Source organism: Brassica napus, chromosome A2 (assembly GCF_020379485.1).
Source record: "Brassica napus cultivar Da-Ae chromosome A2, Da-Ae, whole genome shotgun sequence".
NCBI classification, from domain to species: Eukaryota; Viridiplantae; Streptophyta; class Magnoliopsida; order Brassicales; family Brassicaceae; genus Brassica; species Brassica napus.
Window position 1 is genome coordinate 4693297 of NC_063435.1, and position 14928 is coordinate 4708224.

Here is a 14928-nt window from a genome sequence, read left to right on the forward strand (position 1 = left end):
ATCCAAAGGAAGTACAATGAATGTAGTCAAAAAAGAAAAAATCGAACCGGGGTTAAACTAAACCAGGCCAGACCGACTTTAAACCGAAATAAAGAAATGAGCACACGTAACATGAGGCACAAGTAAGCACATGCTTGCTTCACAACAACCAGCTGTTCACATATTAAACAACACAAGAGTCGCAAGCGGCGAACTAAACTACAAGTGTACTAAGACTACCCTCCCTTGTATAAAACCCTCCCAACACATACGCTCCCAATGAATGAATTCAATTCTCAATCTTACCGACAAAAGCATGGACCGTTCCACTTTCATCTTATCTATATTACTCACACGCACCGCTACGACAACGACCTTCTTCTCTCCGGTTTACGCCGGAACTTTCGACATGGAGTTTGATATCACTTGGGGTGATGGTCGTGGGAAAGTCCTCAACAACGGAGAGCTTCTCACTCTTTCTCTCGATAGAGCCTCTGGCTCTGGATTTCAATCCAAGAAAGAGTATTTGTTCGGAAAAATTGATATGCAACTCAAACTCGTTCCTGGAAACTCTGCAGGAACCGTCACTGCCTACTACGTTAGTGTTACATAATATCATATATTTATACGATGTTACCATGTCACATGGTGGTTGTTTTTTCATGCAGCTGAAGTCGAAAGGTGATACGTGGGACGAGATTGATTTTGAGTTTCTTGGTAATCTAACTGGTGATCCATATGTGATGCATACGAATGTGTATACTCAAGGAAAAGGTGATAGGGAACAACAGTTCAATCTCTGGTTCGATCCAACGGCTGATTTCCACACTTACTCTGTTCTATGGAACCCTCATCACATCGTGTAAGTATAGCAAATAAATTAAAGCTCTTTTGTTCAAACTAGAAAATTCTAAGCCTTAACACCTAATCTTTATATGTATAAAAATTGACGTTTGAGTTCATATATTTTGATGCAGTTTCTTGGTTGATGGAATTGCGATAAGACAATTCAAGAACCTAGAACATAGGGGGATTCAGTATCCGAAGCTGCAGCCAATGAGGCTCTACTCGAGTCTGTGGAACGCAGACCAGTGGGCTACAAGGGGAGGTCTCGTTAAGACAGACTGGTCCAACGCGCCATTCACCGCTTCTTATAGGAACTTTAGAGCGGACGCATGTGTCTCTTTCGCTGGAAAATCATCTTGTCCAGCCAGTTCGCCAAGATGGTTCACTCAGAAGCTTGATCTAACGGCGGAAGATAAGATGAGAGTGGTGCAGAGTAAGTTCATGGTTTATAACTATTGTACGGATACCAAGAGGTTTCCTCAAGGAGTTCCGAAGGAGTGTAATATTCACTAGCGAGGGAACTTGTGTAGTTAATTAAGCTTTGGTCCGAAACTCCAAAGCCAGTAAGTATATAGGTTCGTTAAAATTATGTATGTAATGTTGGTGTGTATTTGGGGCATATGTCAAACAAACTCCTCTGTTTCTATGTACATACTCATAATAAAATGGGTATGAATTATGATAAAATAATATATGCATCATATCGGTTTTATAGCACAGCGACAGCATTATCAAAACCACTATGCTACATGCTTTTGTTGAGCGTGAATGATCAGTTTTGTGTTTTGTTGTTTCATTTGCATAAGAAAAATATATGCTTTTATATATAATAGTATATGTTATATTTTTGGTTAAAGATAATTTATTTTTGTCTTTTCTCAACAAGATAATTAAACACCTAAACGAATATACATTGTATGAACAATAGGTGACAGCTGTATTAGAGCAAAATCTAAACTATACTAAAAGTAGAATACTAAGCCCTCTTAGCCTATCCACGTATGCAAATTAATTCCAGCCAATCAAATTGTTTTAGGATACTATATCAGTTTTGACACACAGGAACCTAAAGTCTTCCTCTTTCGTGGCCTTTTCAATTACTTCATCCAGCTTAGCCGTTCAGAGTTTCTGTTAAAACAAATGCATACCTTCTCGACTTCCCTCTATCATTCATATAAAGAGGGATGCAGAGTGAAAGCAATCCATTCACATTCTTTGTCAAAAGCAGGCTTCATTCTTTTGTGTCTTTTTTCCTCAGATCCGTCTCAAGATTTTCCCTGAAGAGTGTGTAGAAGCAGCCATGGACGGTGGAGCCGAATGATCTCAGCAGCCTCACCTTATCCTAGCTCACAAGATATTCCTACTCACTCATCCCAAGACATGGAAAAAGTCCAGCCCAAGTCTGACGTCTTGGATTCCATCAAATCCGATGGTAAAGTATCTTCCTTTTTTCTAATCGATTCCCATAGGGTTTAACAATTTCTCTACATTTTTATTGGGTTTTCTGTTCATGATGTTGGGTTGGTGTTCTTTGTAGGTATGGCTGGAGAATGTTGTTCCGTATTTGCGTATTAGTGTCTGTTGGTTTATACTGATAGAGGGTGTAGCTGTAGCTTTATGAACAACAAGGTCTTGAATTGGATGACAGAGTTAGTTTGCAGTTTTAGAAAACGAGGCTCGGGTGGAGTTTGGTCTTTAATTAGATGTTACTATGTAGCTGATGATGTCTTCTTTTTTTCTTTTGTATTGGAGATAATCATGATCTAATGTTGTGCTTTTTCTAAGGGTGGTATCATACAAAATAGTTTTTGGATAAAGCCTTTTGTGCCTTGGTATCCTGTTAAGAATGTGTCATGTCTTACGTGTATGCTGTGTTGATGTTCTCTTGTGTTTTGCTTTTCTTAAGGCTAATATTATACAAAATAATTTATTTGTAAAACCTTTTGTGCCTTTTTATGGTGTTACGAATCTCTCATAGATATGCGGTGTTGATGTTCTCTTACTTATTCCTTTCGTTCTCCTTTGTTTATGATGGTCTATGCAGGAAGATGGTTTGATCCGCTATGGATGCTTTTATGGAGAAGTTAACCAAGAAAACAGCGGGTTCCGTAACACTGAAGCTGTACAAAGGATCTGTGTCGGTGACAAGGCGTAAGAGTATTTGACCCCTTGGAACAAAACATTGTGAAAATACTAAATGCAGTATTTGACCCCTTGGCAAGGACATAGCCAGTGTAGTGCATGACTTAGTTGCAGCTGGATCATACTGCAGAAACAACCCGTATCCAATAATAACCCCGGTGATCATGCCCTTGGGGTCTCGCCTTTGTCCCTTCTTTCTCCGGGAGCTCAGAGGTTCCTATCTCTTATTGTGGTTTTCTTTGTTCTATGTGAGAAAGTTCAAACTCTGTCAATGGTACAGCAGGATCATGAATGTGACAGATGGAGAGTCCGCCATAGTTCACATCTTCTAAATACATCGTAGCTTCTCTGGAAAAATCGAAGGCTCCCGTACAATTGCAAAGTTTGCCGAGAAGCATAGGCGAATTATGAATTCATTTGATAGGCAAAATCCAAGATTACTAGAGATGTCCCTTTCAACGAATCTAAGGCACCAAGGTTGAAGGATTTTGGAAACAAGAAAGGTGAAGGCCATTGCATATAAGTGTTTGCTGAGCTTATGTGCTGGAAGATTCATACAACCAGTTACGTATGCACTCCCCATAGGGTCTAAAAGGACGTCTGAATGTGCAATTTCAAGTTGAAGAATGTTGCTGGTGGTCTTACAAGATAATGGTATAAGTTAGTTTCAACAATTATATTTGACATATGTACAGTCATTGTTTCAAATCAAAGAATTTAAAATATGTTTCCATTTCTTGACCGAGAACTCAAAACTATATTTGATGAACTATGTAACTGTTTCTCGAATTATAAATTAATAAAGATTTTTCTGATATTGTATCTTCGTCGTATCTGAATAACATGAGATTGATAACCAACGTTTATGTGCGTACTGCTATTAGATTGCAGTATTGAATCATATTTGTGCTCTGGAATATCAAATTATTTAATTAAAGTAGAATATGCTCAAGCGCTAGCTAAAATAGCATTTCCAAATTTTACATGCCAAATACGTATCCAGTTACATCATGTTAATATTTTGAAAATTGACTAATAAGCATTTGAACTATTAAATGAGTTTTTTCATCTATATAGTAGAACTCTTTCATTCTTTTTTCATGTTTCTTCTCATTTTAATTTTGTTTATTTTTATTATCATTTAGATATTTTATGAGATATTTATTAAGACCATTTTCGATGGTTTACTTATTTTTTCATCAAAATAGAAATATTCTAGAAGCAAATATCAAAACTTTAATATTTTATATAACAGTATCTAATAACAAATCATATTAATTAATTTTGGTTATATTCACTCTTTATTCACTTCATTTTAGATGCATAGTGAAATTTTCATCAACCTACAAAATTACAAATAAAATAAATTAGTGAATATTATACATGATTAAAAGAAAAATATAAAAATCAATTAGTTTAATTTTTCTATAAAAAAATTCACTCATTTGTTAACACGTTCTTGAGTCTTAGGTTTTAATGAATTTTTGCATGTTTTGACGGGTTTTAAGTAAATGATTTTAAGAAATCCCAAAATGAATTACATATCATCACCGGATTTACCAGTTAGATCACAGATCCGAGTCAGGTTTAAAAACATGAGATATTTATAAAGAATAATTAAAATTATTTTTTACCATTTGAATTAACATGAAAAATTGTTTCAAATTTGTATAAAACTTTTTTTCTCCACATTCAGTTAACTTTTCTGTTTACCAAATATCCTTTCTAATTTAATGTTTCGTTACTTCCACGTCATTAGAGATGTCCTTCATGTGTGTAGATATTCCAAAGTTATATATAGTTTTCAAACTGTTTTGGGCCAATATTCAACAAAGATATCATTAATACTATTTATATGTAAGAAAATTTAAGGAAATTAAAATGTTTATTTGATATGATCCGCACATAATGCTCAAAATATGGATGTAGAGAATTTGGTTTTAGACATTTTTACGTGGTAGAACGGAAAACCATACATATTTAGATAGTAAAAAAAATTGTAAGTTTTACTCATTTTAATTTAATTTATTAATTTTATAAAGTTGTTGTAATATATTTATTATAAATATAAAAAATATTTGTATAAACCCGGGCGTAGCCCGGGCAAAAACTCTAGTAAAACTAATAAAGATATATGACCATTTAGAAATAAATTCTTTTTTTTGGTAACTAAACACGATTTATTATTTAGAAATAAATTCTTGAAAACAAATCAAACTAATTTTCTTTAAAAAAGACAAAACTAATTAATACTATATATGATAATTTCTAGAAATAATTACTACTATGCCAAGTAAGAGAGATCCAGCGACTGTATACCCTTTCCTTGGGGAAGAGGCTAGCTAATCTAAACCCACCAGTCGATATCTTGTTTTACAAGCAAATACGTCAATGAGACCCTATCTCTTCTCAGTCACTATCTTTTTGTATTGCACATGCTTTATTTTTACATCTTTGTTTTTTCATGTAACTTCATCAAGTTGTGTTCATTTATCAATTTGGTTTGTTTTCCTATTGCACATCCTTTATTTTTAATGAAGAATCGGGCAGAGGAAGCCGAGAAGAACTGTGAGATTCCTGTAAGATGTGTCTGGAGGGAGGCAACAAGAACAAGAGAGATAGCTTTTAAGATATGTTTTGACCTTGATTTGAAACTGAATACATGTATGAATGGTAACTCTGACCCGTATCTGGTTTATTCATTCCATAATAAACTATCGAGTATTTTGAAGTTTTTGACTATGATTGACCCAGATTTATCAACCTGAAAATGAATATTCTGAATTTGTGTAATTATTATGAAGCATGGGAGAGACTCCATGAATACTTCACGCAGGTAGGTGCCTTAAATAATGATGCGTGACAATTCTTACATACGTGTCTGACATGTTCTTTCTCAATTTCAAAAACCTGTCGGTCCAATTAAAACCCAAAATCAAAACAAATATTTCGAGTTATTGCTTAATTAATCGTACAAATCGATTTTAATTTATTTAAAATTTGTTATATGAACTGAACTTACAAATTTGAGCCAGCTGCATGATAACCTTTGAAGGAGAGAAAAAACAACTACATGTATATTTTTATTTGTAAGTTGAACGATTAATATATCATGAGCTAACATAAATCATATATATAATACTAACTAAAAATTGTTAGTGCAAGACTATCACGTCGATAATGGGACTCCACGAACCTCTAATGTACTCGTTTTCTAAAATCTCTCTCCCTATTTAAACACAAATCTGCGATCATACCAAAACCATCAGAAAACAATTACTTAAAACAACAACAACAGAGCGAAAAAATGGCGGGGTTTGAGACCAAATTGATGTTGACGTTGTCTCTTCTGCTCTTGATCGGCGTATGCACGGGAAGTTTCTACGACAACTTCGATATCACATGGGGTGATGGTCGTGCCAACATATTTGAGTCTGGACAGCTCTTGACTTGCACTCTCGACAAGATCTCCGGTTCAGGTTTTCAATCGAAGAAAGAGTATCTATTTGGAAAAATCGATATGAAGATGAAACTTGTCGCTGGAAACTCAGCAGGAACAGTCACTGCTTACTACGTACGTAACACCAACATATAAACATATATCTTATTTTTTTGTAACATTAGTGGTACGGTTTTGAATCTTACACTAAGAATGTTTTCACAGCTTTCCTCTAAAGGCGAGACATGGGATGAGATCGATTTCGAGTTCTTGGGGAATGTTACTGGACAACCTTATGTTCTCCATTAGAGCTGTCAAATGGTCCGTCCATGGCCCAATTGTGCATGACCATTTGGACCATTTCAGTTTTGGGCAGTAATGGGTGGTCCATATTGGACAATGGTCCAACAAATGTCCAAGACCAATAGAGACCATGTCCAAATGGGCATGCCCATGGACACCCAATAATATTTATAATTATTTTTTAATTATTAGTTTAGATTTTATTTTTAAAATTTTAAAATTATGTTTAATTTCCAAAATTATAAAAGTAATTTTTTTCTTATCAAAACTGTAAAACTATGTTTTCCTCTCAAAATCGAAAAAGTTTCATTTTTCCGCAAAAACCGAAAAATCGCGTTTTTCTGCCAAAACCGATATTTTTTTATTTTTCCGTCAAAACCGAGAAATTACGTTTTTCTGCCAAAATCAAAAAAAAATTACGTTTTCCTGCCAAACCCGAGAAATTACATTTTCTCGCCAAAACCGAGAAATTGTGTTTTTTCCGCCAAAACCGAGAAATTGTGTTTTTTCGCCAAAACCAAGAAATTGCGTTTTCCCACCAAAACCGGGAAATTGTGTTTTCCCGCCAAAACCGAGAAATTGCATTTTCCCGCCAAAACCGAGAAATTGTGTTTTCCCGCCAAAACCGAGAAATTGTATTTTCCCGCCAAAATCTGAGAAATTACATTTTTCCGCCAAAACCGAAAAATTGTATTTTTCCGTCAAAATCCAAGAAATTGCGTTTTCCGCCAAAATCGAAAAATTGTGTTTTCTCGCTAAAACCGTAAATTTGCATTTTCCCGCTAAAACCGAGAAATTATGTTTTTCCGCCAAAATCTGAGAAATTGCGTTTTCCCGCCAAAACAGAGAAATTGTGTGTGTTTCCGCCAAAATCGAAAAATTAAAATTTCCTGCCAAATTTATGAAATACATTTTTCCGTCAAAACTGTGAATTACGTTTTCCGTCAAAATCATTAATTTTTTATTTTAACGATAAAACTGTTTTTTTTGGTTAAATTGTAAAGTTATGTTTTTTTTTATTAAACTCATGAAATTATATTTTAAGAAGCCCATGGACACCCATTGTCCATTTGGTCTTCGCCCAATTGGACCGTGTACCAATTGGTCTTTTGTCCAGTTGGACCATTTATTAATTGGGCATGTCCATAGCCCGCCCAAAATGAATTGGACTGGGCTAGCCCAATGTCAGCCCGCCCAGTTGACACCTCTATTCTCCATACAAATGTGTTCACAGGAGGTAAAGGTAACCGTGAGATGCAGTTCTATCTCTGGTTCGATCCCACCGCGGATTTCCACACTTACACCGTCCTTTGGAACCCTCTCAACATCATGTAAGTAATGTAGTTCAACACAATGTTGGTATTGATAATTTGGTGGCTATGTGATCTATGTATAATAGCTTTTTAAAATTTGTGGGATTAAGTGAATGTTTCATCTGGTTGTGCCCAGAGCTAGTGTTGCCTCTAGAATCTTGATTTGATCCATGACGGTTCTTGACTTTGTGTTCTGTATTTTGTTTGGGGATCTCAAAAGCTTTCTTGTGGACGGTATCCCGATCCGGGTGTTCAAGAACAATGAGGCTCACGGTGTGGCTTACCCGAAGAGCCAGCCGATGAAAATATACTCGAGTCTATGGGAAGCTGATGACTGGGCGACGCAAGGTGGTCGAGTCAAGACCGATTGGTCTAATGCTCCATTCAGCGCTTACTACAGGAGTTTTAGTGACGTAGACTGCTGTAGCCGAACTTCAATATGGAACTGGGTTACGTGCAATGCGAATAGCAACTCGTGGATGTGGACTACACTTAACTCCAATCAGATGGGACAGATGAAGTGGGTGCAAGATGAGTATTTGATCTATAACTATTGTACTGATTACAAGAGGTTCCCTCTAGGTCTACCCACGGAATGTAACCTCGCCTGATGTGGTGTTACCATGAAAATTGAAGCACTTGATGCAGTTTCTTTCTTTCTAAGTTGACCTCATGGTTTTGTTATTCTTTTGAATTTCTAAGATTTGTTCCCCTTGTTGGGTTATTGATTATATTCTTGGTCATCTGTCATAATTGACTACGCTATCGTATTTTCATATATTAAAATATCAATAAAATTTGATTCATTCCTAGCCAGACCGATCTGAAATAGAGCAACTAAACAGAGATTTTCTTTTGTCATAACAGAGTGAAAATAGAGAATTCTGTCAGGAAAACAGAGCAAAACAGAACTCTGTGCACTGTTACACTGAGAACAAAAAAAAATACCCAAATTTCTCTCATATTTTATTCACATGGGCCTTGGAGTTTTAACACATAATCAAGCCCATAATTCAAAACTAAACCAGAATTTTACCATTAAAAATATTTAAAAAAACTCAAAATTTTATAATATTATCTAAAAATTAGTAACTTAAATTTTTAAAATTAGCATTTTTAATTTTTTTTTGTAAATATGAGTTTGATGTGTTTTTAACATCAACATTACATATGTATAAATTAAAAATGTAAAAACCCAAAAAATATAATAAAAATTATCTAAAGATTTACTTGTAATAAAATTACTAAAAGTTAAAAAATGTAAAAACGAGAAAATATAATAAAAATCTAATAATAAATCTTTAGATAATTTTTATTATATTTTCTGGGTTTTTACATTTTTAATTTATACATACATAATGTTGATGTTAAAACACACATGAAACTCATATATTTACAAAAAAAAATTAAAAATGCTAATTTTGAAAATTTAAGTTACTAACTTTAGATAATATTATAAAATTTAGATTTTTTTTTATTTTTTAGATTTAAATGATAAAATCTCTCAACTATGTTTACTTAATGTAGAAACCCCTAAACCAAAGATTTATCGGTAGCAATGGTAATTATGATTTGTTATGGTTTAATTCATTAAATTTAGTTAGTTTGATGGTTTTTTTCGTTTGTTTGAGAGTTTTTATCCAAAATAAACTTAGTTTTTTTTTGCAATAAAAAACAACAAACTTAGTTGATGGGTTTGAACATTAAAATTTATTTTTAAAAGGTGAAGGATTAACCTCGGTCTTTTATATTTTATCTATTTTGTCAACTTTTACATATGTTTTTATCTATACACAGCTATATATATATATATATATATAGTTAATGTATGTATTATGTAACATGCATATGATATGGCTTGTTTAACTGTATGTGTCATCAGTTCGATTTTACAAGTCTCTAAGACCATCATTAACTCCAGTCTCTTAACTGGGGTTCTGAGCTTCGGTTAAGAGATGGTTATTATATTTTCTTAGATTTTAACTAAGAAAAGTTAAGAACCGTCTTTTAAATAAGTGATATAAGAGCCGTCTCTTAGGTGAAAAGTGTAAAAAAACAAAAAAACAAAAAAAAAATGTTCATAAGTTAAGAACCCCACGTAAGAGACCGAGGCTAATCATGCCTTAATTTGAGGGAAAGAAGCGTCCTCTAATTTGATTGCAACTTAAAATCTACAAATATATTAAAATTTTGTTCTTTTTTAATTAGCCGAGTAAGCTAAAATATCGATGGTCTTCAAGACTTCAACTGTCAAACACTTTACCGGCAATTAAACGGTTGCGGTAGCCGCGATTTCAATTAAAAATGTATTTTTTCTGCTTCTAAATAAGTGTTATTTTGACATTTTCCACACAAATTAAAAAAGTGGTGGAAATATATGTAACTTGTTATGAATTATAATTCTCTAACCAATAATATTTGAGATAAATAAAATTATTTATAAAATCAATGCAGTTTTCAATTAATTTTCAGCTGAAAGTAAGTATAATTTATATTGGAATTAGAAAATAACCCTTTTTTTTGTAACAAGAGAAAAGATTAAAATTACACTTAATATGAAATAAAAGGAGTATTATTTTACTTTTAACCGCCTTGCATGGTTCAATTCTTTTTAGAATATTAATTGGCAAAAATGTAAATACTTGATTGACTCTACATATATTTTGCAAGTTATGAATTTAAAATGCAGATCCACCTTCTACACTCCAAACGTGAAGTGTATTTACTGTAACTAGCAGAGCATGGTTTTTTTTCACAAACCTGAACCATCTGTACCACTATTTGAACCACTTTATTATTTACTTTATTTTATTTTTTTTTTTGAAGATTAAAGGGTTAAACCCGGGTCTATTAAAGACACAGACCTAACCCCCGGGTGGAGGTACAGCCCACGGATAGACCCTCTCCTGGGCATTCAAATGAGCCGAAAGCAATAGCCCATATCCGTGTGGCCAGCGGGGTTCGAACCAGGGTTCACCGTATTGGGTTTAATCCCTCAAGCGCCACTGGACTACCACCACTGGTTAACTTTTACTTTATTTTATTAAGAAACACTAGTGAAGCATTTTTACTTGGTGAATGAATGGAAAGGCAAATGTGGACGTACCACTATTTTTTTTTTTGGTAAGAAATTTAAAAAGTAAAAGGGCGTACCACTTCAAATGTAAGGACCATCTTTTCTCAGCTTCCCATTCATGTAAACGTCGTAACTCTCTGTTACCGATAATTCAACTCAAAATTATTGTCTTAACGTCAGTAAAGATTCAACTACAATACTTTTCAAACTCACATGCATACCATTCAGAATTTCTGAACGTCTGATCGAATCAATCAGAACATAATCATTTCAAGTAGTTGAAATAGTGCAAACAATATCTCTTTTTTTTTTAGAGAAATAGTGCAAATCATATCTCATGCATCTCTCTCGCTTTTATAATATATACGTTGAATACAATCATGTATATCCAATAAAAAGGTTTAGATGGATACAAACATCTTTTTTTTTTGGAAAAATGATTAACCATGCAAACTAAACTAATGTATACCTAACTACACGAAATATATGTTATACATGACAACATCTCTTAACTTAATGATGTTATGTGGTTCACGATACATGTTTAATTTCGTTCATCCAAAAATTGATATAGATGTCAGTGACCGTTAAAATATCTTGTTTCATCAATAAAATATGACTGACAAGACCGTAATTTAACTAAATTAAATTTTAACCCACGTTTTAAAAGAGTAAGAATATTTTTAACAAAATCTAATTTACAAAATCCATTTGTTTTAACAATATTTTGATAAGTAGTGTTTTAAATTTTTTATTTTAGTGTATTTGAAAAATATATAATTATATTATTTTTATTTATGTTAAATATGAAAGTTATATAAGCTATCATGTAATTTATTTTTTAATTATTTTAATCAATTTTATTATGAAATTTTAATAAAATTTATGTAATTGGTTTGATTAATTGTGTGATATATACTTATATGACACATTTTTAAATGGATACATTTTTTATGAAAATAGAAATAAAGTAAATTCATTAATTTATTTTATTTTATATTTAAAAAAATGTTAAAGTCAGTAAATTGTCATGAAATAAGTTTTATAATAAAAAATTGATCAAATAAGTATATACCACACAATTAATCAAACAAATTACAGAAATTTTATTAAGAGTTAATAACCAAACATATTAAAATAATTAAATACCAAAGTTAAATAATATCTTATATAACTTTCATATTTAGTTAAATTACCATAAGATACATTATTTTTTGGTCAAAAGATACATTTTTTTTTTGCCAAATGTCAAAAGATACATCATATTTTAACTGATAAAAATGGGAGATTTAAACAGTTTCTGACATACATATCAATTTTAGGATGAAATAAAATTAAACTCATGATGTTAACTACATAATAACATTAAGTTAAGAAAAGTTGTCATGCATAATATATATTTCATATAGTTAGATATGCATTAATTTAATTTATATGGTTAACCATGTGATGATCAATCGTTCAATGCAGTCAACAATCATTTCCTTATTTTTTTGATACAACACCGTTTTGAACCAGCCTTTTAGTTCATTACGTGTAGAACTCGTACTCGGTATTTATAGAACAAGCAAATAAAATGAAGATCGATAAATATGAGAAAGGGAGTTCCATAAGAAATGATGGACAAGATTGGTAACTAATAAATCTTAGAAGGTTGCATTTGTGTTTGGACGATAACACTCATCTCTTAAACATCTCCTCATCAATCACATGTCAACAAAAGCTATCAAGATTCAATGTATCGATCTCGACATAAAAGTGATGATAAGTCTTTTTAATGATAAAATGCTTCGAAACTATTTCACCTGTAAATTCTAACATTGAAATGAACTTTTTTAAAGTTAAGGATCGTAACTTAATTTATAACCCTAATCAAGGAAATCTAACTATTTATTATTCGGTTTAGACTTCGTATAAAGGTTGCACGGCGGAATTTTTATAGTCTAGAGATTGGTAAACCCAATGAATTGGGAAGTTAAAGGTTTCAAAAAGTTGTGTACATGGTGCTACTACTAATTTATGGCTCCTAATATTTTTAACCGCCCCGCTCCGCACCACACTTAGCAGTAACAAAAATATTTACATATATCATATATCTATATATTTATATAACTGTTAAAACCGCACCGCAATTGTACCGCTTGTCCCGCACCGTATTTATAAAACCCACTTGAGTTATGGTTGCAACAGTAAGTGCCATTGTTTAACAGTAAATATTATTCTTTCGAGAAAACAATACTTTCTGCGTTTCTTAATAAGTGTCACTTTGACAGTTTTCACACGGATCAAAAAATTGATTGAAATGTATTTAAATTGTTATTGATTACACCAATTTGACCAATGATATTTGAGATAAATAAAATTATTTATAAATTACTGTAGTTGACAATTAATTTTCAGTTAAAAATAAATATAATTTTTATAGAATTCTAAAGTGAAAATTTTTATGTAACAAAAAATGTTATAATGACACTTATTATGAAACAAATAAAGTATTATTTTAACATTTTTCATTCAAATTAAGATGACTCCTAATAGTTATAAACACAGCATTAAATGACATTTAAACACAATTTAATTAGTTAATACTTTATGTAGAAATTTTAAACTTTTCACACATTATGAAATTTGTAACAATTATCATTTTAATTTAAGAAAATGTTATTTAACCTCTACCTTTAACTTTATACTAAGGATAAATTAAAAAAAAGAGCAATAACTAACCACTAAAATTTAATTTTTTTTAAAAGAAAATTTTAAACATTTATCAATTTAATTGAAATTTCTTCACATTTTTTCATTTTCTGTGACTATTTTGTTTTTTTTTTTTTGGTGTAAATGTTAAGATTTATACCAACTTTTCTGTTTTTTGAATTACAAGATGTGGCAAGCCACTTATTAAGCAACAAGAAGAGAAAGAAGGAAAAGAAGCAAGAAACTAAGGTTCATTACAAAGAAAGGCGGAGTAAAGCTGCAGGAGCGAGACATGAGATGGAGATCGAGTCGGGATAGAGAGCAGCCGGTCCCTAATCATGCGATCTACCCTTGAAGCCAGCACCGTTGCAGGAATAGAAGTGGTTGTGAAGATGCGTGCGTTCCTTTCCCTCCACAAGCAATAAATGACAACCTGCAAAATTAGCTTGAGGACTGGTATAGTCCTAGGTGTAGAAGTGAACTGGTGACATCGCATCGCGTTGGCACACGCTAGTGTTGAGACCGGAGGAGCCGAGAGATATCTTCCTACACAGAAACGCGACCAAACAGAAGAAGCATAGGTGCATTGAAAGAATAGGTGATCATGTGATTCTAGCCCAGTTGAGCAGAGCACACAGTGCGCCGGAACATTCATGCCCCAAGACGCTAGCCGATCCCTTGTTGGTAGTCGTTGAAGCACAGACAGCCAGGTGATAAACGAGCAACGCGGGATTTCCTCCTTAAACCAGACCAAGCCTGCCCATGAAACTGGCTCTGCAGTCTGCCTTATGAGCTCCCATGTTCTCTTGGTGGAGAATTGTTTGTCATAACTACTGTCCCCACTGCGCCACAGATAGCAATCTTTACCTCTCGAGGGAGATGGTGGTGGGATTGTGGAAAGAACAATCTGTAGTGTCTCGGACTCATCAGATCTAGCTGATGGGATTTGCCAGGTTCCATCCCTAGTTGCCTCGGAAACTGTAGAGTTTAGGGGAATGCGGAGATCTCTTGGACCCGTAGGACCCATTGCCGAGATCAAAGGCCCCATATCTGTCCACCAGTCAAACCAAAAAGACGCTGACCTGCCATCGCCTATAGAGCATCGAAGGAAATATTCAACTGTCGACTTGATGGAG

The 14928-nt window shown here is 33.1% G+C and overlaps 1 protein-coding gene and 1 pseudogene across 1 annotated transcript; both read left to right on the forward strand.

Moving 5' to 3' along the window:
- Window positions 1–245: 245 nt before the first annotated feature.
- Window positions 246–1542, forward strand: LOC106431403 (probable xyloglucan endotransglucosylase/hydrolase protein 25). Its single transcript, XM_013872202.3, has 3 exons — window positions 246–577; window positions 648–841; window positions 957–1542. Exons 1-3 carry the CDS (start codon window positions 263–265, stop codon window positions 1336–1338), a joined length of 891 nt encoding a protein of 296 aa, XP_013727656.2. The 5' UTR covers window positions 246–262; the 3' UTR covers window positions 1339–1542.
- A 3558-nt stretch (window positions 1543–5100) lies between these two features.
- On the forward strand, window positions 5101–8832 carry LOC106431405 (annotated as a pseudogene).
- The last annotated feature ends 6096 nt before the right edge of the window (window positions 8833–14928 follow it).

Coding starts and splice junctions, on each gene's coding strand:
- LOC106431403 (XM_013872202.3), top strand. CDS start 263: ATGAATTCAATTCTCAATCTTACCGACAAAAGCATGGACCGTTCCACT. Junction 578..647: donor GAACCGTCACTGCCTACTAC/GTTAGTGTTACA, acceptor TTTTTCATGCAG/CTGAAGTCGAAAGGTGATAC. Junction 842..956: donor TGGAACCCTCATCACATCGT/GTAAGTATAGCA, acceptor ATTTTGATGCAG/TTTCTTGGTTGATGGAATTG.